Below are 27039 nucleotides of genomic sequence, written 5' to 3'. Positions count from 1 at the left end.
CAGCATTGAGCTGGTGTGTGAGCCTGAGTGTGTGTGTAGAGGGGGAGGATCAGCATGCGGTCTCAAAAGATGAGGACATTTTAGCCAGGCCCGGTGTGGCTCAGCGGTTGAGCGTCGACCTAGGATCCAGGAGATGGCAGTTCGAGTCCAGGTCAGGGCACAGGCCCGGGTTGCGGGCTCGATCCCCAGGCAGGGGTGTGCAGGAGGCAGCCGATCAATGACTCTCTCATCACTGATGTTTCTATCTCTCTCTCGCCCTCTCCCTTCCTCTCTGAAATCAATAAAGACATATTTTTTTAAATGAGGACATTTTTGATGAGAGAGAAGTATAGCAGCACTCTGTGTGAGAATTTTCCTGACATTGGCCCTAAAGGGGGCAGCTAAAGGTGGTGGGGGCCCTGTATGTGGAAACTGTCCAGAATCTCCACAAATCTACCTCTTCAGGGTTAGGGAAGGAATTCTGTAGAGCCTTACCCCACACCCTCACATCTCCCCTCTTCCCTCAGACCCTCCAAGCTCCCCACAGAACACACACATGTGTACACACAAGTACACAGACATGCACACAAAACACATACGGACCCACACAGATACACACAAACACACAGATAAACACACACAACACACATGAATCATATCACCTCCCAGGGACACCCCAGTCCCTCTTCAGGGCTGGGATTCCCTCTCTTCTGCTACCTCCCACCACCAGTTTTGAGCCATTAGGATTAAGATTGGCTTATGTTTTTGTGACCCCAGAAGCAGTACAATGTCAGCAAGGAATGGCTTGTATAGGCTTGGGCATGCATGCGAAGTTAACACTGGACCCCACCCAAGGTCACTTTCAGCTGAAAGGTTCCAAGTCCTAGCCCCATCCCAGGCCCACCTAGCCCCAGCCCAGGCCCACCTAGCCCCAGCCCAGGCCTACCTTGCCCAGCCTAGGCCCACTTAGCCCCAGCCTAGGCCCACCTAACCCAGTCCAGGCCCACCTAGCCTAGCCCAGGCCCACCTAGCCCAGCCCAGGCTAGGCCATGGTAAGTTATTCCTCCATCTTTCCCATTATCAGGATCATGAGTGACAGACGAGGGAGACCCTCTGGCAGCATACCCTGTCAGGCCTACCACATGCCCCTGGGTTTAGAGATTCTGGGGCTCAAGCTGCCTGCTAATGACTTTTGAAGGGGGAAGGCAGGGGAATGGAGGGGATGCGCTGGTCCCTGGTGGTTGGAGAGTTGGCCTAAATATACCCTCCCAGCCCCAGCTTCAGCTCCACCCCAGGGTCCCTGCAGAAAGACTGTCCTGGGTCTGTCTTTCTCCCTGACCCCCAGGGTCGCTTCCACCTGCTCCAGCCCCTCCTCTCCGATCTGCTGCACACACAGGGCTGCTGCGAGCAGGGGAACAGCAACCTCCATCGCTCTTCCGCTCACAGCTTCACCTTTGCAGACAGTGCTGAGGAAAACAAGCCCCACAAAACCCCTGTGGGCTCCGGCAGTCTGGCCGGCTCTTCTGTGCTCCTGTCTGATCCTCTGGAAGGCAGAGGCAGGGAAGAGAGCGGCCCGGCTCCATGGGGTGCAGCTCCTGTCTCCTCCTCCCGAGTGGGCTCAGTGAGCACCTGTCCCATGGTGAGCCCCGTACCAGGCTCTGGGGACCAGAAATCAGTGAGACCTGGGGGACTGTGAAATCAGTTCAGGGAACAGCACTGTGTCTGCCTCCCCCAAGTGCAAGGTTACTTCCGGGCCTGGGAAAGCAGCTTGTTCAAAGGTAAGGTCAGGTGTGCCTGCCCTGGCTGCCGGCTGAGGAGCCACCAGGAGAAAGGAGGAATTCTGGCTCTGTGGGCCTGGGGCTAAGGCAGCATGCTGACGTCACAGCCTCTGCAGAGCCGTCCAGGCCTCAGGAATTCCCAGGAACCTTCACCTCGTCCACCTGGGCCACCAGGGCAGGCTTCCTGTGGGCCAGCGGACTGGAGGAGGGTTGGGGAGGCCCTGGGCACTGGGCTGTGCAGAGCTTTCATACAGAAGCGGAGCAATGGCCTTGGCCTGGCGCGCTGTCCGTCGCCCAGGACTGTGGTCTCCCAGGACACGGCCTTCTGTGTTAAAACCAGGACAGTCCTGGTCAAACAGGGAAGGTGGAGTCACCTGCAGGGATGTGGGGAACGATCCTCCCTCCCAGAGGAGCCTGGCACATGGCCAGGGACAAAGGACAGCGTGGACCCAGGCTGCCTGTTAATGGTCTGCTAGCCGAAATTTCCCTCATGATTCCCTCACGGGTGGGGAAAGGCTGGCGAGCAGAGGCGTCCTCTGGCCAGCTCAGGAGCTGTCCAGGGAAAATAGTTACGAGGAAGGTGTCATGGTCTCCATGCAGGGAGGAGGTGGGAGCTCCCTGACTGGTTTAAGGAGCTGAGGCCCTCGAGGCCTCACACAGAGCCTGGGGTGTGGGGAAGGAGCCAGGGAGCACCTGAGAGCAGTGCCAGGTCAGGACTTGTCCTTAACCATTCCCAGGACACGAACACTGGGCAGAAGGACACGGGGGAAACGGCTTTAAAATCTTGCCTGGAGCTCCTGCTCCCAAGGAGCTGGAGAGCAGACCTGGAGGAATTGCAGCTGGGAGTGCTGTCTGGCATGGGCCTGAACCCAGAGCCAGCGTGTTCCTTTAGGCCTGTCCTGGGGAACAGGCTCCCCTCCATGGGGTCCAGACTGGAAGCTGTGGGCAGACAGATATCTCCAGAGGCAATGGAAGTTCGAGTTACACTGGCCTGACAAGGCAGGTCCCAGGGAGATCACCTGACCCAGACCCCCTATTTGACAGGTGGGAGACCAAACTCCAGAGAGGCTTAGTCAATAGCCCAGGGCAGCACATCTGCTAGTGGTTAGAGCCCCAGATAGGACTCTCCACCATCAGAGGCCACAGCCACAAGGTCCTTGGGAGGGAGGAAGCTCAGAAGCCCAGCCCAGGCTGTGAAATCCCCTGCCTTCTGGAGGCCACTTGTGCCCTCTGGAGCCAGGACTCCTCTCGCCATCCTGTGAGTCCCCAGCATGGTCCGCTCCAGCACCGACTCCAGGTGAAACCGTCCAGCGGATCCCCAGACTGCTCTGCCCTGGGGCCTCCGGATGCTGGAAATCTGGGCAGTAGGGACCACCTGCTCTGGCTCTCCCTCTCCCAGCCTCACCCTCAGGAGTGGGAGGCTATTTCCCACCTGTGCATTAGAGGCCTTCCCAGAGGTGGGGGGTTAAGGTGCAGTTTACAGAGTCCTCCTTGGCTCCAATCAGTTTGGCAGGAAGCAGGGCCTGAGGGTGGGGCAAATGCAGACACAGTCCCAGTGTGTCTGACAGTGAGGTGAGGAGGGACCCAGACCCAGGATGCTGAGGAGCAGTGGGAATCGGTGTAGGTGGGCTCTCTTTGAGTAGACAGTTGGGTCCTAAGTGCAGGGCCAGGAGAGGGCCGAGGAGAGTGAGAACAGTGAGGAGACTCAGGAGAACTGTCTCCTGATAGCTACTGTCCCAGCTTTTAGTATTTATGGCATTTCCAGATCTGCCATACTGTGGGAGAGCCCAGCACTTCAAAACCAAAATGCAGAAAAGAGCCTGAGACACGGCCCAAAGGAACAACAGGCTGCCCCCTTTGTCCCAGCAGCCCTTCCAGGAAAAGCAGGACCACATGGAGAGCTAACAGAGAGAGAGCCTGCACCCCACTACCCCACAGACCCCAAAAGCACCGAGGGGCCGAAGAGAGAAGGGCTCACCCTAGGCAGGACAACAGTCGGGAGCCCCCTCCCTGGAAAGCTTCTGGAGGCTGGCCAGCTGTGCCCAGGTGAGAAGCTGAGTCCTCGAGGAGGAGAGCACAGCCTCCCGCACACAGGCCCTTGGAGCTCCCTTAGCATTTACTGCCACACCTCGCAGCTTCCTGCCTGGCTGGCCACTAATAATTTATTGCAAATAAGTGTCTTTGCTCCGATAAGGCAGTCGGTTTCCCTACCTCTGAATTCCCTGCAGAGCTTAACACAGCTGGGCACCCAACTGGTCCTCATTAAAATCCTTCTGGACCTGAATCTTCTCACCTTTCCATGCCCCCATCTCCACCCCTGTACTCCCGCAGCCGGCCCAGGAATGCACCCACTTCTCACTTTCCTAAGGGCTGGGGAGGCAGGTGCCACCAAGGAAGGGCAGGCCAGGGCCTCTGAGTCTGTGGACCTGCCTGGTCCCCCGGCAGGATCTCCTATAGGCAAACAGAGGATCACTATTAGCAAAGTCTCCAATTAGGGTTCTCTTCACCCTCCTGTGGAAGAAGCTTATTTGTAACATTTAAGTCAGACCCTGAATCCCACGGAGAACTGGAAATCTGTAAGAACCTTACCTAAGGGTCTCGGGCAAGAGGCACTAATTCCCGGGGTTTTGGTTGCCTGACCTATAAAAAGTATTACTGTAGGCAGGTGACTATGCCAGGTGATAAAGTTCCTTCCAATCTTACACTTCTGTGCAATATTGGACCCTCTCATTAATCCATGTGCAAGACAGCGATGTGGATCTGGAGTAAAAAGACCTGATTCACATTCGGGCCCTGGTACTTGCTGGCTGGCTGGCCTTGGAAAGACACTTAATCTTTCTGAACTAATTTTCTTGATGCAAAACGAGCACAATCACAATATCTTCACCATGCAGATATTGTGAGGTTTAAATGAGATACCACATGTGAGCAGGGTTGATAAACTGTGAAGTAGTATTCAAATGTTACCAATTATTAACAGGTCATATTGACTGTGATAAACACCTCCCTTAAACAAGCAAATGCTTATGTAACCTGACATTAGAAACACAAATAAGATCATAGTTGATGGATCTGATGGTGACTCCTCCCTGCCTAGGGGATCGGCTGCCCTGAAACTGCCTTGAGGTGGGCACCTGCCAGAGTGGGTGGTCCATGTTGACCTCCAGGGAGGCTGGAGGTCCGGCCCCTGTGAACACGGTGGCTGCCTGCCAGCTGCCAGGGCCTCCCAGCTGTCTCTGCAGTCTGCCAGCCGACCCAGCAGCCTCTCCCCAGGTAACAGCAACAGTACACAGAGGCTCTTGTTCCGAGTACTTCATGCAAAGGAAGAGAGCCTCCAGGAATGCATAATCATCTCTACCACCCCTTTAAAGATGCTGATAAACCCACGGAAACTGTGTTATTGCCACATGCTAATTGCACTTCCTTGGGTGAGCATCATAAAAATCCATTGCAGTTTTCAGAAACAAGATGCCAATTGCATTTCAATTGCTGGAGAGGAGAGTCCAGAGAAGCTTAACCAGGAAAGTGCTGAGTATAACTGGATAACCTTGGAAAGAAATCCCCCCCAAGCCCCAAGGCTCAGTTCTGAAGCAGGAGCTAAGAGCTACGAAGGACAGGTGGGTCTTGTGGGGAAGCCAGGCCTCCCTGGGGCAGTGACTTAAGTGTTTCTCAGAAGTGCAGCAGCTTCGCACCAAGGTGGCTGGGCGGCTCGGGCTTTTTGCTGCAGCATCATGACATGCGGGCTTAACAAATGTAAAGAATTAAACAAATTAATACATGCCAGGAGTCTAGAGAGAGGAGCAGTTCCAGAGCTTTAGGAAACATGTGTGAAAGGAAAATTGTAATTTTGCCTGTTAATGTGAGAGAGAGAGAGAGAGAGAGAGAGAGAGAGAGAGAGAGAGAGCCATGACCATACATCACTTTGCTTTAATGAAAGAACTCCTTCAACTAGTTCACAGAACAGTCACTTAAAACCAACACCCTATTCCAGCACCAACCAGAGGGTTCTTCCAGGATCCCCACTCCTGCCCCTGCCCCAGCCATAGCCGGTAAGAACAGGAAGCAGGTGAGACCCACCGTGGAGAGTGGGGAGGACCCGACTCCATGGGCTTAACCTGGGCTGGCCCAGCTTTGACCCCATCTTCCCAGGGGCCTCCAGAGCCAGGGGCCTCTAGGGAGGCACTGCCCCCCATCCCACCTGAGAGCACAGGGAGAAGGTAGGCCCAGGTATCCCTGAGCACCCTCCCAAAGGAGGGGCACAGAGGCTGGGGAGGGGAGAGGGCAGAAGGCAGCCTCCCCGTTGCTTCCAGCAGCCTCTTCCTCGCCAGCTCCTCCCACGTCCATCAGCTCCCCGTGGTCCCAAAGCTGCCCAGCCCTCCTCTTGTCACTGGGGCTCTCTAGTGAGGTAGAGGGTCTAGAAATCAGGGCCCCCGGGGGGGGCCCTGCAGCTGGAGGCTGCCAGTGGTGGCGACTGTGTCTTGTGCAGTGATAGGAGATCCGTTCTTTCTGCATCGGGGTCAGCTTCTTCTCCATCTAGTGGACCTGCCAGAGCCCCCCAGAAACATGAGGCTGCTATGCAGTGAGGAGGAAACACAGGACTGGGGAGAGAGTCCTGAGCTCACAGAGAAGGGAGCTGGGTCCACAGTTTGGTTCCGCCCAGTAACTTTCACTTTAGCGAGTCGCTTAATCATTCAGAACCTTCATTGCTACTTCTGTCAAGTGGGGCTAACAATATTCACTTCTCTGGGTTTTTTGTAAGGTTTGAATGAGAAGATGGATGCATATGTCCCCTGTAATCCATAAAGCTTATCACCTATCACACACCCCATGTCCAGCCCGCAGAAAGATGCTTTTCCTCACACACCTGCACTTGTAAAGTACTGGGTACAGGTTTTTATGCACATTAGCTCACTCTGCCCTCCCTCTGAGCAGGTGAAGTTGAGTGGCTTGCCCAGTATCACACAAGAATGAATTATTTGCCAAACCCAAATTGCTAAATGCTGAGCTCCCTCCGCAGTGTGGGGAATGTGGGTGCTAGGAACCAGGGGCGAGTGATACATCCATAGACAACGCGAGGGTCACTCACTCTGACCAAGCACTGTGCCCCGTGTACCAGTCTTACCCATTTAATCATCTCAGTAGCATGCACGGGAGCCTGACGGCTGTTACCCGGCAACTGAGGTTTACCAAGTTAGGAACTTGCCACAGGCCACCCAGTAAATGGCAGATCTGGGCTACAGCACAAACTCAGATCTGCTCTTCCCCAGCCAGTGCATTTTTAAATGGGCAGGAACGCAACAGATTCAGCATTATATGCATCATTTCTATTTCCTTTACTCTGGGAAACATTCTCTAGCCCCTCCCCAGCCCCCAGCCAGGCCCAGGCCTAAGGGTAAGGGTCACGACCACAGTTGCTGAGGGACAGGCCCTTTAAAAACCTCCCCTCCCCACCCTGGCCCCCATACTCACCCACGCTGTGTCCTGGATCCAGTCCAAAAACTCAGCAACCTTGGCGTAGATGCCTGGGTGCTGGGGCTCTGCGCAGCCTTGGCCCCAGCTGACCACCCCCACAAGGCGCCAGGTGCCCCCATCTGGGCACACCAAGGGGCCCCCGCTATCTCCCTGGGGATTCCCAGCACAGAGACCAGAGAAACAGGCAGTCAGTCCTTCCAGGGGCACCAGACCTCTCCAGGAGCAGACCCTCCATTCCGGCCCTCCCTGCTTCCAGTATGGATCCCAGCTTGGCTCACCCCTCCCAGAGAGGCTGATCAGACCAGGGACCAAGCCCCAGCAGGACCCCTGCCCCACCCTCCTCCTGGGCCCCCTTGCTACCACACCTGGCAGGCGTCAGCCCTCCCGTCCAGGTAGCCGGCACACAGCATGCGAGGGCTGAGGGCTCCATTGTACACGCAGGAGCTGTTGCAGAGCTGGGTGCTGAGCAGCTGCACCACCGTGTCCTGCAGCGAGTCCGAGCTGTGGGCTGCAGGGGGCAAAAGGCCACAAGGCACAAAGAAAGGCCCAGGAAAACAGAGCAGCGAGAGGGGAGGTGTTTAGAGGCATAGGAGACACGGAGTCCCAAAGAGGAGAGCCCGGGGTGGGCAAGGCAGCCAGGGTCTGCCCACTTGGGGGCTGGGAGTAAAGAGGAGGTGCAGAGCTCACTCACACGTGCACCCTGAAAATTGAAGCCTTGGCACTATGGGATAAGGGGAGCAAAAGTATAGGGCCAGGGTTTAGGGGAAACCCAGGGGTTGCTCTCTCAGATCCAGACAGGCAGACTGGGGCCCCTAGGCCTGGTCAAGGCTGATGCTGGAGGAAACAGGGGCCTGGCACTACCTTGTGGCCAGGGGAGGTGGAGACGCCTCACCTTGGAAAGGATGTCTCCCTCCACCCCCAACCCCACACCTGCACCGAGGCCCCGAAAGCTGACTCACTGCGGGTGGAGTCGGTGTGGCCCCAGCCAGACACCCAGCACTGAGAGCCCCTTGGAAAATCCTGCTCCTTGGCCGGCAGGCACACAGCACCCACGGTGTCTGTGGAGAGGCATGTCCTGGGCCCCACTCAGGCTCGGATGCCTCCCTGGAGCTGAGCATAGGCCAGGGCTGGCAGATCGCCCCCCTTTCTCAAACAGTCCTGGGTCTTGGTCTCCACCAGCCAGGCCTCCTGTACAGCCCTGTGGGCTGTGCACTGTACCACCTTGAGGGCTGCTGCTCACACAGAGGACAATGTGTAGAGTGCAGTGTACACAGCGCCCTCTAGGGCTGTGTAGTCTGCACACACACAGACACACACTCATTCACACACATACACACACTGTCTCCTGCCACATGGGCTGAGGAAGACTGGAAATTCTCCTGGGTGTCTGTACCCAACTTGTCCTAGTGTGGACCATTCTGGATTTTCCCCAGGGTGTTTTGTCTTTCTTGGGGCATTGTTTCCAAAAGTGTGTGACACGTCCTACAGGTGGAGCCCACACGTGTTCTTAGCTAGCGCACAGGCCTGCCATTAAGTAAACAGGGAGTCGCCTGGGGAGAGAGCAGTTCCCTCCCCGGCCTCCTCCAGGCCCTCTGCGCCTCTCAGTGCCCATCAGCCTCCATGGAAGCAGAGAGGGGCCCGGCCGCGGCCCGGCTGGCAGCACCTGGCTGGGACAGGAGCGCTGCTGTTTCACCGTGTGCTCTGTGGTGACCGACTTACTGTAACATCGCCTCTCCAGTCAGGCAGTCATTTAAAGTTCCCCTCTCAAATACATTTAAGTCAATTTAGAAATGTTAACTGTTGAACAACAGCTCAGAGAGTGCCCAGATGTGATAAATGTGTGAAAGGCATAGAGCAAAACCTGTTCAGGAAACCCAAGGGTACAAGTAGCAAGGGAGGGAGGAGTGCTGAGTATTTGTCGGTGTGTGCACATGAGTGCGTACGGTGTGAGCGTGTGTGCATGGAGTGAGTGTGCATGAGTGTGCATGGTGAGAGCCTGTGTGCATGGGAGTGTGAGCATGGGCCTGAGTGTGCACAGGCACGTGTGTGTTGAGGAATGGCCCTCCTCACACAGATGCTCTGGAGGAGAAGCCCTGGCCCTCGAGTCACTTCCCTCACTAAACTCGGGGCCCTATCTGTATATTCCTGCCTCATCTACCTGTCAGGGTTGTTATGAGGAATGAGTGAAAGAATATTTGGAAAAATAAAAGAAATCTTAGCAACTGTAAGATGCCACAAAGTGACTGGGACCTGGCAGATAGAGCAACCACAGAGCTCTGCTGGGGACCTTGAGGCAAATCCAACCGCAGCCCAGGGTGCAAAGGGCCAGATCTGTGTCCCCAAAAGAGCATGTGGAAGAGTCGGTGCAACTTCAGGTCCAGCTGTTGGGGAAGTTCACTGCGGCCACCAAGTGAACTGGATACCTTAAGGTTTACAGCACTAGGAGGAAACCTGAGAAGCCAGCCACACTCCCGCCCTCCCTGAGTCTGCTCCTCCCTCACCTCAGCCCGCACCTGCAGGCCCAGGCCCAGCGCCTCACCTGAGAAGTTGAGCGGTGTCCGGAGCCGCAGGAGGGCGACGTCATAGTCGTGATTCTGGGCACTGTAGAGAGGGTGGGGGATGATCCTCTCCACCACGGCCCCCTCGTGTGGCCTGATCGTACTGTGGCTGACCAGCCCCGCGTGGACCCGCCAGCTGGACAGGCGGGACAGCCTGAAACTGCACACAGGGGCCACACTGAGCCCGGGGAAGGAAGGGGGGAGGAGGTTGACTGTGAGGTGGCAGGTGGAGGAGCTCGACGGAGAGGCTCTTAGTGGGGGCCCCATCACCAGGCTGCAAGCTCCCAGAACCCATGCTTCTTAGTATATCCTGGCAGCTGGCAAGACACTGGGCGTGCAGTAGGTGCTTAAGAAATGCTCAAGAACTGATGCATAGAGAAGCGAGTCATCTGCAGTTACCACCTGCATAGTCCTCCTCCAAGCTTTACAAGAAACATCGAAGGACCTTGTGTGATATCATAACTAAACCGAGTCCTAAAAACGTCATCAGTCCTGCTTCTCCACTCACTACAGGTGATCAGAGGGAGTCACTTCCTTCTCCCAGCAGCAGTTTTCTCATCCTGACATGAGAATGACACTGTCTGACCTGCCACCAAGAGTTCATTCTCTCACCACCCCTCACTGCCCCAGCCAGTATTTATTAAGCACTTGCTGTATTCCAGGGCTGTTCTAGACCATGGGGACAAAGCAGTGGAAAGACCGACAAGGGGTTCAGTGGTAACAAGACTGAGAGTCCCTGCCCCGTGGAGCTGCCAGTCTAGAGGGGAAGAAAGATGTTAAATAATTACCTGGAAAGCGACTTAATTACAGTGTGAGAAACATTAAGAAGCATAGGGCGCCGTGAGTGAAAGCATTTCAAAAACTTAGAAGCTGAACAAGTATAAAGAACTGGTGTTTGTGTAATTCCTGCTGCTCATGCAGAGCTGTACTTGGCACTGAACAGGGGAAATTTCACAGACACCACTGTGCCACTCAGAGCAGACATGGGAGGCAGACAGTGGGCACAGACATTTATACAGGAGGTACCAGGAGTCAAACAGAAGGGGTACCAGGCACTGTCCTCCCAGCAGCCCCGAGACTTGCCTGTGCATGCAATGTGCAGCGGTCACCACCCAGTGTGGAGCCAGCACGGAGCCCCCGCACATGTGCCGGGAGCCCAGGGCCACACTGGCCTGCCAGGGCCAGCGCCCAGGAGCCACGGCCTGCCCACCAACTATCCGGGAAGCCAGGGGCCTTGCACCACACTCTGCAACAGAGGAGCACCGGTGAGATGGGAAGGAAGGAGCCGGTGTCAGCATGGTTCTCACTCCCGGGGAGTGGGGCCCAGTGTGGACGGCTTTCATTCATTATTCCCTGTCCTGAGGATAGGGCACTGGGAAGTGGAAATGCTGATTACACATCTGCTGGCCCCGCAGGCCCTGAGCTCGCTGAGAGCAGGGACCATGGCTGTGTTACCTATAGAGCCCCATACCTAACAAAGTGCCTGTCAAATGTTGGTGTGGGATGGATGCGAGGAAGGACCAAGAGATGGACAGATGCATGGGAGACAGATGAGAGGAAATGCAAAGGCTGCCTCCCATTTGGCCCCAGTCCCTACCCTCCTTAGTCTCCTGAGCTGCTAACTGGGTACTAGCCGGCACTAATTCCACCTTTTGGGCTCTCCAGAAGAAAGGGGGAGTTAGCACCAGAGGCCAAGGCAGGTGAAGAAAGATCACCTGCCAGACCTGTGGCTAGTGGAGGACATGAAAGAGACTTAGGGCTCCATTTGGGCAGAACCATGCTTTCAAGAAGGGGCCCATCAGGCAGATGGGCAGGTGGACAAGGAACCCTGCCCCAGACCCAGCTGAGCCTCCCTAGGAGACTCTTCCACACTCAGGGTGGGAGTGGGGGTGGGGAGAGACTCCTTCCTCCCACTGCTACCTTCCTGGATCCAAGACCTGACTCACCAGAGCATTTGAGGGAAACGATCTGGCCAGAAGTGCAGTTGTCCCTGCAAAACAGAGGCACCAGCAAGACCAGGCAGGGGCCCACTTGAGCCTGAGCACCACTCAAGGGCATGGTGGAAAGGTGGGCTCAGAGGGGGCCTCTCACGTAGCCACAGCCATCTGCTGCCCCCCAAACCCCCAGACCCTCCTTGTAACCAGTCTCCAGGACAGCGGTGAGCACAGTGCCTGATGGCCCCAGCACCAGCCGGACTAGTGCCCTCAAGGGTTGATTTGGGAAGGTCCAAAGTTTCAAGTCAAAGTATTAAATGAGAAAGCCCAGCTGTTCCCACTGAGGGGCCCTGGGGAAATGCGCATTCGGTGATGGATGCATAAGCCCCTTGTGAGTGAACAGGACTCTTCCCCAGTGCTCCTTGCTAGGCTTACTCTAGTCTCTATCCCAAGCCTTTTCCCCAGCCCTGCATTTCCACATCCCTGTTCTCCTTTCCCCCCATGCCCACCCCCGTTTTCCTTAGCACAAACCTTAGTTCCTTTCGGACCCAAACCCTCTTCTTTCTTCACTTGTCTCTTCCCCTGCCCCCCAGTGCCTGGATTCTTAGTCTCTTTTGGTTCCCCACACCCACAGCCCTCTGGCTCCTGGCAGAGTCAGTCCCACCCCCACCTCCCTGGGCCTGTTCAGGTGTCTAAGGTAAGGAAGCATTCGGGAAAGGTGGTGCAAGGGTGCAAGGCTCCAGAGCAGTGATGGGATGCTCAGCCAGCCAGCCCAGGAAGCTGCCTGCAGCTAGAGGAAGCCCCAGCGGAGTGAAGACCCGCTCAGCTGGTGCCCACGCCCAGGACTGGGGGAAGGGCCTCTCTGGAGGGTCTCTAGGCTCCAAGCAGTTCTTAGCCAGAGCAAGAACTGTTTCCTTAGAAACCAGAATTATCCAAATAAAATGTGGCAGGGATGAGAGAGCACTCAGATGGGAGATGGGAGCCTGGTTTCAAGACTTGGTTTGGCTGCTTATTAGTTCTGTGACCTTGGACAAGGCCCTTTACTTCATCAAGCCTCAGTTTCCCCACCTGTAAAGTGGGAACAAGAGTACAGTGTGAAATCCTGTGACAAGAACAACCCATCCTGCAGTCCTTGCGAGGGGCAGGTAGGATAACTGTGCACTCGGATGGGCAGGCTCGTGGAACCGAGTTTGTCATTTCTGATCAGGAAATGTTCCTTTATCCTATCTTACACAGCAATGTCCTCACCACTTTCCTGTTCCCATGACAGGAAGACTTTTGCTGGACAGCTCCCCAGGAAGGAAGGGACCCCAATCAACCTCCTCAGAAGCCCTACCTGGGCTGCCACACCCCCTCCAGGAGGCCCCCCAGTCCAGGAGAGAGCTGAGCAAACTCCTGCGAGCTGTTGAGCTTGATGTCAGACAGGTTCACTCCCTTGTGGTGAGTGAGTCTTGGCAGAAGGAGAGAAGAGAACAGGAGGAAACAACTTTAAGCGGCAGCATGAGGGGGGCTTACCAGCTGGAACTGCACGAGCTGAGGAGCAAGGCTGTGCCAACGGCCTCTTCTGGAATCCTTGTTTGTTAAACAGCAGAGGTGCTCCAGAGAGAGACACAGCTGGGGCACCATCGTGCCCCAAGGCCACGAGGGACCAAACTGACCTGCTGCCATTCCCTGAGCACGCTGGACACTGCAGAGATGGAGGTCTCCAACCCCACGGAGATGCAGCCAGCTCTCCTCCCTCCCCGGCCCCCAGGCCCAGGCCCAGTTACCTGAGGTGCCCAAGGCTCCGGCAGATCCGCACCCCCAGGGCGGGGCTCCAGCCCTCGCGGCAGACCAGGAGCCAGCCCGGCAAGGGCCTCACCTGCACCTCCAGCAGGAAGTCCTCCGTGTTTATTCTGAAAGACACTGCAGCCGAGCTTGACAGCTGCATCCCATCTGCCGGGGGGAGGGCCATGGGGTGGGCAGGGCAGCTGGGCCAGGCCACTGTCAATCTTCAGAGGCCTTAACGACAGTGTCTGGGTCGCCCAGTATCAGGCTCTCTGCTCCTAGGCACAGGTTGGTTCTGAGAACAAAATAACCCTATTGGTGCAGCATTTCAACCTTGTGTTTTAACCAAGTGCTTTCAAATGTGTTCCCTCACTGAGCGTCATGCAGCCCTGGGGTGAGTCTCACCATCCTCCCCATTCTGCAGAGGGAAACTGAGGCATGGAGGTTAAGAGACCCGCCCAAGGTCACAGAACCTGCAAGTGATGATCCAGGACCAAGTTCATGTCTTGTGACAATGTTAGTGATGGTTACCCTTTACTGGGCTTCTGTTTTTTCTAGGCTCTGTGCTAACCTCTGTTATGTATGAGCTTGTATTATCCTTAAAACTTCATGTAAATATTTTATCTCCATTTCATAGGGAAGGAACTGGAAGCTCAAAGAAGTAACGTTCCCAAAGCCACACAGCAACTATAAAGGCAGGCTCCAAGCAAGTTCTACCTTCTGTAACTGATCCTAACCTCACCCTCAGCAGCCTGATACCTCCGATCCTCAGCTGTTACCTCAAGAGGAGAGGACAATGTTGGGGGGAGGGGGAGGCAATGTGTAGTGATGCTCCCAGACCTCGAGGTGGCCACTGGGCAAAGACCCCTGCCCATCACACGCTGGCTTCTTGTCCCTCCACTCTGGCTCACTCTGCCCTAAACATCAAGTTGCCATCCCTCCAGCAGCCTGGGCTCCTGGCCATGCCACAGCCAGAGATCAAGACAGTCCCCAGGGAGTGCTGACAGCCCCAAATCAGAGATCAGCTCTGCAGGGCTGGACCATGTCACCACCGTCACACAGGAGGAGACACAGATGGGTGGGAGGGAAGTCAGAGCCCTTCATGTTGGTCCTCTTGCCCCAGCCAGAAGTGGGGGTCCCAGAGCTGTGAGGGGGCCCAGGGCTGAGGTGGGAGCCTCCAAGCTTTGGGGTGTGGCCCACCTGTTCTGGGAAGTGAGGGGGGCAGGGCTTCCTTGCCATTGGCCTCTGAGCAGCTCAAAGTCGTCTTCTCATCCTGCAAGGTTCCAGGAATGAGCTGAGAGGCAGCTGGCCCCGGATACAGCCCTTCAGAGCACAAGCACAGGAGAGGGTCACAGAGAGAGGCTGGGGAAGGTTGGAATTCCCTCAGGGGCGTCAAGGGACATAACCAGGCACATGTGGCGGAGGGAGGCAAAAGCAGCTGCCAGGTCCTCCCCATCGGCCACCCTGCCTTAGGCAGGCCCCGCCTAACACATTGATGAGAGGCACAGCACTTGCTGTCTCCTCTCTGCCTGGAAAGGATTTCTAGACAAAATGTGAGCAGGGCTTCCCTAGATCATCCATCCCAGCACCTGCACCTCTCCCTGTCAGACTAGAGTGTAGAGCCTGATCCGTCTCCCCTGTGCATCCAGAGCGGACAAGAAAGGCCCTTCTATCTGCCTTAGCACCTGCTCACACCCGCTCCTCCTCCCAACATCCCCCACACCCTGTGCTCAGTCCCTCCCCAGACACCACAGGGTCCAGCACTGACCTAGAAGCCAGAAGCCAACACTCACACTGGCCAGCAACCCCAGGGCTCCCAGCACTGCACAGCTGCACCGCCTGGAGCACCAGCGCCCTGCCCAAGAGGCTGCGGGGGATGCAGAGCGGGGTCTGGGTGCCAGGCTCCTGCCTGCCAGCCTCGCTCCACCCTGAGGCACCACTGCTGGGCCAGGCAGGCACTGAGCTGCAGCCAGAGTTTGTCCCACTGCACCTCCCCACTTCCCCCTGCCCCATCACCCCTGAAGCCCATAGAGCCACTTCATCCCCAAAACGGGAAACAGAAAGCAACACTGGGTCTGGGATAAAGGACAAGGTGGCTTCTCGCCATCAGTCATTTAGGGCTGACCCAAGCTGCATGTGGGGAGCAGGGAATCTGGGGGCAGGACAATTATCCCTTCACCGCCCCACTCTCTTCCCCTACCGCCCAGGCTGGCCTACTGGGTGGCTGCTGGGCCTCAGGCCTCTGCAGTGAGTCTCCCGGCTCTGTTCTGAAGATCCCAGGTCCAGGGCCCTCCTCTGCACACCCAGCCTCCATGGGGGCTTGGCCATCCAGCATCGGGCTCTGGGGAAACAGTCAACAGTCACTCGAGATCCCCATACCAGGGAGAGAAGTCACAGCGTACTAGAGCACCCACTCTCGCCTCAGCTGTGCCCGCACTACCGCTGGCAACCTTACTTTATCTTGGGGACTTGCCGTGTGTTCCCATTGATGTCCCTCCAGCCCCTCTGCTCTCCTGGAGCCCCTAAGCCTGCCCAGCTTACTCTCATAGCCAGTAGTGTCAGAGCAAAGACTTGAACCCAGGTTGGGCTGACACCAAAGCTTACGCTTTTCACTCCCAAACCTTGCCTCCCACATGCACGAGGACATCTGCTGAGCCCCTCAGCATCCCTCCTCAGGCCTCAAGATCTGCTCTTCTCCATTCCCTCCTGTCTCAGAGAGAGAAGTGCCCCTCCCAGGGCACCGTCCACCCATTCATTCAGGAAACAGCATTTAGCCCAAGTGAACAGGCCACGATAGGGGACACTGTAAGGTCATTCAACATAATGACCTCCAGCACCACTGCTAAAGGAATCTGTGTGTGAGTCCTGAAGGTGAGTCACCCAAACAAAGCAGTGCCTGGTAAGTGACAGAATAGAGTTTAGGAAAACTACCGCCGGCATCAGGAGAGCTTACACTCACGGGGGCATCAGTAAAGACCTAGAAGAGGCAGCCTCTGAGACAGGCACTCAGAGGTGACTGGGGTCTGCCCTGACATACGGTCATTGGGTATTCCAGGAAAAGAGTATTGAAGAGGCAAAGGCATGGGGTAAGAAGGCACAGAGCAGAGTAAGTTATACATACGCCTGAAGCCCATGTGCCATGAGAAAGGGTAATGGAAACTAAGATCTTGGGAAAAACACTGGACCAACAGCTCGAAGTTAGGTCTACAGCCTCCTGTGTGAGCTTGACAACTCACCAAAGTTCCACTTCCACATTTACAAGTAGAAGCGACAACCCCTGCTCCCCAAGGAGTGCTCCCCCCTTCTGCCGCCCTGTCTCCCTCCATTTACTTGCCATGCCAGGGCAGCCCTGCAAATGTGAGCAAGTCCGCCCTCCGTTAAAGCACCCATGAGTCTCTGTAGCCTCGGGATAGATGCAAAGCTGCATGGCTCCCCACATCCTCTGCGATCGTGCCTTTCCTCACTTCCCCAGCTCACCTGCCAGCACCAACTCCCTCCACAGCGGGCTCAGGGCCACACTAGCAACGAGCCAGCTCTCAGCATCTTCACGCTCTCACACCACGGGGATGCTGCTCTTGCCACCCCCTTTGCCACGTAGCTGACGCCTATGACCTTCAAGGCTCAGCTTAAATGTCACATTTCCATGAAGCTTCCTTCAACCTGTGCGGCCCCTGTGTGGCCCTACAGCCTGCTCATTTACTTCTCTCTCCCTCCTCCCTCACTGGACCAGGCATCCCGAGACCTAGCTCAGGGCCTAGCATAAAGTGGGGGTTCAGCTGATGTACGGTGGAGGGAAGGGAGGAAGGAAGGAAGGAAGGAAGGAAGGAAGGAAGGAAGGAAGGAAGGAAGGAAGGAAGGAAGGAAGGAAGGAAGGAAGGGAGGGAGGGAGGGAGGGAGGGAGGGAGGGAGGGAGGGAGGGAGGGAGGGAGGGAGGGAGGGAGGAAGGAAGGGAGGGAGGAAGGAAGGAAAAAGAAGGGAGGGAGGGAGGAAGGAAAAAGAAGGGAGGAAGGGAGGGAGGGAGGGAGGGAGGGAAGGAAGGAAGGAAGGAAGGAAGGAAGGAAGGAAGGAAGGAAGGAAGGAAGGAAGGAAGGAAGGAAGGTAGGAAGGAAGGAAGGAAGGAAGGAAGGAAGGGAGGGAGGAAGGAAAAGGGAGGGAGGGAGGGAGGGAGGGAGGGAGGGAGGGAGGGAGGGAGGGAGGGAGGGAGGGAGGGAGGCTAAACCAGATTATGTGATTAAAAGGGTTTTATAAAGTGCAATGCAAATATTAGTACAATAAGTATGTATAAGTTATGGGTCTTTTCTTCAAGAAACGTATTATCTAGTAAAGTAGACAAAGCCTCTTAAAGCTGAAGTAACTCCCATCTCCCCTGCAGACACCCTCCCTGGGAACGTGGCTTGGTCTGGAGAGAGTCCGAGGCACGCCCGCCTTCCTCCTGTCTCAGCCTCAAGGGAGCGTGGCTTTCGGTTCAGCCTCTGGACCAGCTGGCCTCAACTCAGATGCTTCCACCCCAAAAATGCACCTGCCCAAGCTCATGCGATAGCCCAGGAAAACGGTCCTCAGTGGTGTGGACCTCCGGGGCCTCCTTTTGAGTAGGAGTTCAGTGTAATAATGAATTGCTAAGCGCTGCCTATGAGCACAGCACTCGGTTAGGCACATGGGGTCAAGAGAGGAGAAAAGTCAATCCCTGGAGAAAACAAACCCAGGAGGTTGGCCGCACAGGGCGCCTCCAGATTAGCCCCTGTTCCAGAGCTGCCAGAGGAGGCTCTTTCCACCAGCCAAGAATCCCAAGGGCGCAGAAGGGGTAGAACAAGAGAGAGGCCAGGCAGGCCTGGTGCAGAGGTGCAGCCTTACCATAGGGGTCAGTGGAAAAGAGGCAAAGCCTTGGATTCTGCGAGGAAGAGTTCTGCTCCTGTTCTGGGTCAGCATTGATTAGACAGTGGGGCCAGCTTGGCTGGAGGGTGAGGTCTCCCGAGTTCATACAATGGCCCCTCCCTTTATCCCCTCCACACACGCACACAGACACAAGCCAGAGAGACAATGAACTCTGCTCAGAAACCATGAATAGACCCCTTGTTGCAGAAAGGGGGACCAAGGGCCGGCCTGGGCTGGGCAGCTGCCGCCCCTCCTATCTGCTAACTAAAAGCTTAAAAACAGAGAAAAATGTTACAGGGAGGAGGCAAGGCCATCTACTGTTGCTTAGCAACCAGATCCTTTGTGCCAAAAAGTGTGCCCCATGCATGCTAGCACAGTTCCCCGGCCTGCTGACAGGGCCATATTGGAGAGACTGATACTAGCATTTGTTGAGGTTTCTAAGCCCCCTGGATTACATTTCGCCTCTTTGTGGGTTGGCTTTCCCAGCAGTCTGGGGTTGTCACCATGCTGGGATTGGGACGATGATAGAGATCTTCATCACCTCTCTCCTCAGGCTGCACCTGTCACCCCAATGCCGGGGAGAGAGGGCCTCTCAGCCCAGCTGTCCTAAGGGCCAGTTACTGTAGAAGCCCTCAGTGCTATGTTGCCTCGAAGCACAAGGTGGCTCACCTGAGCCCAGGGTGGGCTGGACACACCTGGGAGCCACACGTCTTCAGTCAAGGAAGAAGAACATCCCAGGGAAGGGAAAGGCTGCTGTGGCTCATAGAATTTCAGATGGGGCAGCTGAAAATATGGCTTTGGGAACCAGGCCCTCATCCAATCCCAGTTCTGCCACATCCCTTAGTCTCACCTGTAAAGTTAGGATAATCATATGTACCACACAGGGTTGATGTTGGAATTAAATGAGATATTGAATAGGAAGCTCTTAGTCTTGGGATGGTCACTTTGTAAGATATATAAATGTCTAATCACGATGTGTACACCTGAAACTAATATAATACTGCATGTCAAATGTAATTAAAATAAATTATTATTTTTTAATAATAAACAAATAAATAAAGCTCTTAATCTGGCATCTCACACAGGTTCTGCTCAGGAAACATTAGCTGCTGCTGTTATATTATTACTGTTGAACCTCCCCGCACGTGCTATATTTGTGCTTTTTGCTCCTTACTTTCCTCATATACTCAGTGTTTCAGCTCTGAGCTTATGGGCATCCCACAGAGCTCTCCACACACAAAACAATGAAGAGACAGAGGCTGGCTATGAATCATAGAAGCAAGAGGGGAGAAATGGTGGCTGGAACTGAGAAACCGCTGACTGGGCTCTGAGGTCTCCTGGGATAATATTCTTCAATCTGTAAATCTAAATACTTATGGTGTGTCTGGAATTAGCCTGGGCATGGGGAATGAGTAACTCATAGGCTAGGAGCTTGCAGGCCAGGAGGAGAGACAAGAACAGGTATAAATAGTTGTTACTTGTGAATAGTGAAATAACAGAGGCATGAACACAGAGGTATTGGAGAATAAAGAAAGAGCTGGTTCTTTTGCCCAGATGACCCAAAGAAAACTTCACAATATAGGGGACATTTGATAAGTTTTGAGGAATGAGAAGGCAATCACATAGACGGGCATTTCAAATACACTGCAAATGATATCAGTAAAAATGGCAGAGTAAAGATCCCTAAAAATTCTTTCCTCCATAGAAGCAATGAGAAAACTGGCAAAAAAGATTGTCAGAACCAACTTTTTTAGAACACAGAAAATTAACTGAGGGCTTACAGCAATATGGGAAGTGTTTATTCAAGAAAAATGTTAGACCACAGCTAGCATCATACTCAACAGTGAAAAGCAAAATGCTTTTCCTCTAAGATCAAGAACAAGGCGAGGATGTCCACGCTCACCACTTTCATTCAGCATGGTATTAGAAGTCCTAGCCACAGCAATTAGGTAAGAAAAAGAAATTGGAAAGGAAGACGTAAAACTGTGACTATTCACAGATGACATGATAGTATAAGAAAACCCTAAAGACTCCACTTAAAAATGTTACAACTAATAAATGAACCCAGTAAGATTGCAAGATACAAAGTCAACAAGTGGGACTACCAGAAACTCAAAAGCTTCTGCACAAAGGAAACCATCAACAGGAAAAGGCAACGTATTGAGTGGAGGAGAGAACTAAGGCTCTCAAAGGTGACTATCCCACAGGACATACCTTTCCATCCAGCTCTCTGGAGAGTGGTTTTCTCAATAAAGAAAGGAACTTGCTTGCAGCTGTAACAGTCAGAAACTATTCCCAAATAAAACTTGTGTTCAAAAAATAAAATAAAATGAATGATTCCTAAGTCTAATAAGAGCAAAGCTTTAATGCCTTCTTCTCTTACTCCCACTTCTCCTCCCCAGCAAGACCCCACTGGCAAGACATTTCACCTTTCCTTGGCAAATAGAAATCTTGAATATGTTGGAGAAATCTTTACCAGCTCCCAACTCCTCACTTTCTATCCAGTCATCTCTCCATCTATCCCCTCTTCCAGCCCCACTGCCAGCACTCTAACCATCCACCAGCATCCTCCCAGAATCACTACGGTAGCCACCAGGCCGACCAACTGCCTCCAGTCCCTTCCGTTCTGTCTGTACCTTGACTCATTTTAAGCAAATCCAGACACTCACCTATCAATATGGAAAGATTAAATAAGTAAAAATGGACCTTTCTCTTTTCCACCCTGCTGCCAAAGCAACATTTTCTGGAGCAAATCTAAGTAGATTAAATAGATTAAAAAGCTATTGGCTCCCCATAGCTCCCATGTTAAAAGCATTTATATAATTGCTCAAGTGTTTGCGGGTTCCTACCAAGTGCCAGGCACTGTTGCAGATTTTGGAATTACAGGAATGAATGAGTCAGGCAGAGGCTCTGGCTCAAGGAGTTTATAGTCCAGTTCCATCAAGTCAACAATTAGAGTTCGGGGGAGAACTGGTGTGACGGGAGCTCTAACTTGCACCCAGGATGTGCTAAGCATCTTGCACCCAGGGTCCCCTAAGCATGGTACAGTAGGTTCTTTCAGGTTTACCCAGCATGCTTTTCTACCCTCATCTTTCTCCCTCCCCTTTAACTCTCTTCCCAAAAGCCAGTCACTAATTGTTCCTAGAATATCCCAGAATAAACCCCTCTACCTTGGCTCATCCTGTTCCTATTCCTGAAATGCCTTTCCCCTCTAACTAGTAATTACTTGAGTGCATCAGTCAGCCAATATACATTTAGTGAGAACACACTGTGTTCCAGGCACTGTGCACACACTGAAGATCCAATGCTGAGCAGAAGCAGACACGCCCCTGCCCTAAAGAGCTTTCGGTTAGCGAGAGGAGACACACACCCATGAAAGGACCACACAGGTGTGCACATGCAGCTCCGACTGCTGAGATAGGTGCAGTGCTGATGCGTGCACGAGCCAGAGGTGTGACTGAGTCTGAAGACCGAGAAACCTTCCAGGGGAGGGACCACTCAGCTGGCATCGGGGGGGGGGGGGGGGCGCAGCAGGTGAATTTGCTGTGGTGGGAGAGAAGGTGCTGCCTCCAAGGGACTGAAATAAACCGGAGCAGGAGGCTAAGAGGAGGAGATGTGAGCAGAGGCGGGAGCGGTAGGTAGGTAGGTAGCTGATTAGGCAGAGCCCTTACAGCCAAGGTGAAGGTCGGTCCCTGTTCCCAGAGCAACAGCAACCAGTTTAAAAGGCAGCCCAGGGACACACTCAGCTTGCCACCATCCTCCCCCAGCACCCTTGGCAGCCCCTACACTGCAGAGGCCCCTCTGGCCTCCTCCCACGGGACCCAGTGAGAGCTAGTCATGGTGGGTCATCAAGAGCAGGGGCCCATCCCTGTCATCTTTGTACTCTCCGCCGCACCGTGTTTGCATGTGGTTAAGTGCTCAGTGGAAGTCTGACATGTGCAGCTGCCAGTCTGCTTTATTCCCTCCCCTGGCCGGTCCTGCCAGTCAGGAAAGTTCCCCCACTGCCTTCGTTCAGGCTCCACCCATCCCTGCCTTCTAAAATATCCCTGCCTCCCTCTCTCCCCAACACAGCCCATCATCCAGGAGGCTACCAAGGTTGCTTCCTAGACAAAGGTCTGATGGGGCCACTCTGTCTATATGTAAATCTTCACTGACTCCTCACTGCCCGAAGGACCAAATTCAAATTCTTTAAGCTAATTATTCAACGCACTTCAGGATCTAATCTCAAACTAATCGCTTTGGCTTTGTGTTTCATTGCATCCTTTCTTCCCTGGACCCTATGTGCCCACCACAATCAAAGCCCGAGACCATCCCTCAGTAGATGCCCTACCCCCACCCCATGCCTTTGCCTAGCTGTGCTCTCAGCCTAGAACGTCCTTCCTCTATCTTTTCCTAATTAGAGAACTTCTGGTGCTTCAAGATACAGCTCAACTACCGACCCATCACAAAACTTCCCCAAATCCAGAATTGGTGGCTTCTTTTGGTGTAGAGTTATTTGTAGCACCTTGCCCAATAATCAGAGTCCTCGAAAAAAATTAGCCCCACTCTGCCCCTGCACTGCAATCTCTCTGCAGCAGCCAGAAAGAGTGGGAGGGATGTGAAAAGCAGCTCTCCCCCCTCCCCTGCGCATTCCCAGCAGGGGCGGGAAACAAGGCCTCCCTTGTTCAGCTGGTCAGACAAAAATATGACCCAAGTTGTCTTCTAGGAAATGGTATTTAAGCCTCCAAAGAAACATCCATGTTTCTAAATACTTTCTCAAGCTCAGAGATAAAATATGAAGTTTATAATTTATAACTATAAATAAAAGTGACCCCCTCCAAATTGCTCATTTTGTTGATCACTTTTTTTTTTTTTTTACTTTGTTTAAAAGTCATTTATCTTGGGAGCCATTCAAATTTATATCTAAAGACTTAAACTTATGAAGTACTTGACCAAATACGGACGGGGGGAACTCCCCACGGTGAGTCAGTGATATCAGTATTAGACACAGAGGCCATTTTTCATCTGCCTTAATGAAGATGCAAAGGAGTAGCAGAAACTATCAATCATGTGGTTGATTGATAGTTTAACTTCACGTGGTTGAAGTTAAAAATAACTTCCTAAACTTCTGCTCCAGGTCAGCAATGGCTGTCCAACACTTTAAATCAATGCTTAACGACTGACAGCACCGTAAAACCTGTGACTCAGAGAAAACAAGTCACTCTCCTTGTGCATCCTGCTTTGATCCCACTCTGTGACCCATTGATCTTTCCTTTCTTCTCTGAGACTGGTTTTCATCAGTCATCCGACGCCCATTAATGCCTAATTGCACAGAGTGTAGGGCGGTGTACAGAGTTCTCTGCTCTCTTGGAATTCACAGGTCAACTCAGACACACACATGCAAAACATGGACAGAAAATGACCCCAGAAACAGGTCGTATGGGAAATGCAACACAAGCAAAATTTTGTTTTCACAACAGTGTGTGTGGAGACAGCTCCTTTTAAGTTTCTGTCTTCACAACCACCCTGGGAGGTAAGCAAGGCAGGGATTTTTATCTCCAATTGATTAGTGAGCCCACTGAGCTCAATGGTTTGCCCAAGTTCACACTACTGGGCCAAGTGCCGGGGCGAAAAGCCAGGCTTTCTGACTTTAAGTCCAGAGCTCTCCCTGTTCAGGGCAGCATCCACAGATCAATGGGAGAGAGGCTTACCAGGTCAGGGCCACTGGGAGTGAGAGGCAGGTGCAGGCTCGGAGTTTAGTGGGAGAGAAGAGAGAAGTCTGAGTCACCATGCCTGCTTGGGAGGGCAGGTGGAAGCAGCTGGGAGAAAATACAATACCAGGCCATGAAGGTTTTGCAGTAAAGATTTTCAGGAACCTTTTAAATTGTAGGAGAGAACTGGCTTAATGTGTGGCAAGATGAGGAAAAACAGGAATGAAACCATAGGGCCTTGACTTTTATTCTGTTTCCCATTTAATTTTAAATGACACATCCAGGGTAGAAAATCCCAGATGTCATTTCAGCTTCCCTTGAGGTTTCCGCCAGCAGAGTGCCCAGGGCCCCGGGCTGCATCGAGGATGTCTGGAACCAACAGTGAACTCTGAGGGTCCCTCTCTGCTCTGCCATCTATGGACCAGAGTTGCAAAGCAGCTGTGGCGGTAACATGGTAATTGCATTAGGGTCCACTGAATGCTTTATTGACCTGAAGCTCACTCCAGGGAGGACACTTGGCAAGTGACTATCTTCACGGCTGTTATTTAACAGATTAAATAAAATAGACAAAGACAATAAGGGGCAACAGGAAAAGTCCTGTCACTGTAAACCAAGTGTCTACAACACACAGCTGTAGTGTGTGACCTGTAGATTTATCTGATGTTATAGGTTGAATTGCATCCCTCCCCCCAACAAAAAAATTTATGTTTTAATTTTTTTTTAATATACCTTTATTGATTTTAGAGAGAGGAAAGGAGAGGGAGAGGGAGAGAGAGAGAAACATCAATGATGAGAGTCATTGATCGGCTGCCTCCTGCACGCCCCCGACTGGGGATGGAGCCCGCAACCCGGGCATGTGCCCTGACTGGGAATCGAACCCCGATCGCCTGGGTCCTAGGTCAATGCTCAACTGCTGAGCCACGCCTGGCTGGGAAAAAAATTTATATGTTAAAGTCCTAACTCCAGTACCTCAGAATGTGCTCTTATTTGGAGATAGGGTCATTGCAGAAGTAATCAAGTTAAAAGCAGCTCATTAGGATGGGCCCTAATTTAAGATGACTTGTGTCCTTTAAAAAGGGGGAAGGTGGACAGAGAGACACACTCAGAGGGAAGACGACCTAGAGACAGAAGACAGCCATCTATAATCCAGGCAACAGATCCTTCCTCAGAAGGTACCAATCCTGCCAACGGCTGGATTTTGGATTTCTAGCCTCCAGATGATACACGTGGTCTTTAAGCCACCCAGTGTCTGGTGCTGTTCCCCTAGCCCTGGCCAGCTAACGCATCTGGAGACCTGAGGCAGAGACTCCTGGAATCAAACAAGCCTGGATTGGGTCCCTGACTTTGTATCACCCACTGTGTATCCTCGGGCAAGACACTTAACCTCTGGGAGCCTTGATTCCTCATCTGTCAAAAAGGGACAATAGTATCTTCCTCAAAGGAGTGTTCCGAGGAGTAACTGAAAACACACAGCTTTGGTTTGTTCAGATCAGGTTGCATAGGGCCCCTCGGCAGCTAGGCAGGGTCGCAGTGTAAATTCCGACACCTCGGCATTACTGCTGCTAATGAGTCACTTTGTGAAGGAACTACCCTGCACACGGTGGCCTGAGGTCACCACAGCCTCTGCAGGACTGAGCGTTCTGGTGGATGCTTCCTTCCCGGTTCTCTCTGCCCCTTGGGTTACACACACTTGTCCGTTCTCTCTCCAACTGAAGGCTTCAACTTTATGCTCAGAGTCCTTCCCCGTTTTTTCTGCCACATGTAGGCCAGGAGGGGAAAAGTCACTCAGCAGCCCCCAGGACCTGCCTCTTACCTCTTCACTCTCATGCTCACTCCTGGAGACAGCCATATAGATTCTGAGAAAAACTCCACCTTTGTTTTTTTTGGTGCCTGGTTTAAAAAAATTCCTTGCTACTTAAATAATAATTTAAGTAGCCTCTGCCCCAAAATAATAATCCTCGCAATAAAATCAAATGGAAATCCACTTCCAATAACAAAAATAAGGAATGAGTCCCGAGTTTGAAATGATATGTTGTCTGGCACTGGCATCAACATTCCAGCGTGTGCGAGCAGGAGCAAGGCGGGGAGGGTACAGATGAAACAAAACTGGCTGCAGAACTGATGAGGATGGGCAATGAGAGCCCATGTGATGGGTTCACCATATTATTTTTCTCTATTTCTACTTGTTTCCATTTTTTGTACTTTTTTTTTTTAAAGCTACTAAAGATTTCCTGTGGGACTCAGTTTTTTAAAAAATCTCTCTGAGGGCCCTACACAACCTTTCCCCTCCTGTCCTGTTACTTCTCTAGCCTCCTTCCTCCTACTCTGCTCTTCCTTGAGTTCACCAGGCACATGCCTCCCATCTCAGGGCTTTCAAGGGCTGGTGTCTTGGATCAGGAGTGTCTGTATCCAGATACCCACACAGCTTACTCCCCTTCTCGTGTGTTCTGACCATCCTATGCAGAATGGCAGCTCACTCCGCTTTCCCCCTTTCTGGAACTCCAGTAGAGTCCACATTTATCACTCTACATTTACTTTCTCTCCATAGCACTTAAAATGTTTAAGCAGAGTATCTAATTTACTTATTACCTTTGTCACTACAATTTAAATCGCAACAGGGACAGGGAATTTTTGTTTGGGTGGAAGGGTTGTTCAGTGACAGAGCCATGCCTGGCACCCAGTAAATGTACGTGGAACGAATGTAGGAAGTTTTAAAACGGCTTATAAGGCTGAGACAAGGTAGGGAGTAGGTGTCTTTGCCCTGGTGCATCTTCTTCAAAAGCTGCAGGAGCTAAGATCCATCTACTCCCCTCTCCCCCCTTGCACTATGCAAGAAATCTAGGGCACGTGATTTGAGGCGTGAAGAGCTTATATCTAGCTCATTGGAATTATGGTTCTCCTCCCCAGCCTCTAGGCAGAGGTTTAAAAGTTGGTTTTGAAACATCTAAGGCTAGCTGCAGTTCTATCACATGACATCACAAAGTTTTAA

The 27039-nt window shown here is 53.0% G+C and overlaps 1 protein-coding gene across 1 annotated transcript; it reads right to left on the bottom strand.

Moving 5' to 3' along the window:
- Nucleotides 1–1886: 1886 nt before the first annotated feature.
- TMPRSS5 (transmembrane serine protease 5) lies at nt 1887–15823 on the bottom strand. The gene is made up of 13 exons (XM_087822144.1): nt 15706–15823; nt 15257–15355; nt 14689–14811; nt 13491–13626; nt 13058–13171; nt 11734–11777; nt 10871–11033; nt 9769–9947; nt 8189–8287; nt 7595–7737; nt 7227–7379; nt 2010–2104; nt 1887–1941 (listed from the first exon to the last, which is right to left on the bottom strand). The coding sequence occupies exons 1-13, from the start codon at nt 15821–15823 to the stop codon at nt 1887–1889; spliced, it is 1521 nt and encodes a 506-aa protein (XP_087678270.1).
- Between the last annotated feature and the right edge of the window lie 11216 nt (nt 15824–27039).

The sequence above is a fragment of the Miniopterus natalensis genome, chromosome 11 (assembly GCF_054644295.1).
Source record: "Miniopterus natalensis isolate mMinNat1 chromosome 11, mMinNat1.hap1, whole genome shotgun sequence".
Lineage (NCBI taxonomy): Eukaryota > Metazoa > Chordata > Mammalia > Chiroptera > Miniopteridae > Miniopterus > Miniopterus natalensis.
Note: the sequence above shows the minus strand (reverse complement) of the source record. Positions and strands in the feature narration are given on the sequence as shown.

What these genes read in the sequence shown, in the direction of transcription:
- TMPRSS5 (XM_087822144.1), bottom strand. Translation starts at nt 15,823, where the DNA reads ATGCTGGATGGCCAAGCCCCCATGGAGGCTGGGTGTGCAGAGGAGGGC. An exon ending in CGTTTCCCTCAAATGCTCTG is followed by an intron (nt 11,034 to 11,733) that starts GTGAGTCAGGTC and finishes CCTCTGTTGCAG; the next exon opens with AGTGTGGTGCAAGGCCCCTG. An exon ending in AAGGCCATTGCTCCGCTTCT is followed by an intron (nt 1,942 to 2,009) that starts GTATGAAAGCTC and finishes GCTGGCCCACAG; the next exon opens with GAAGCCTGCCCTGGTGGCCC.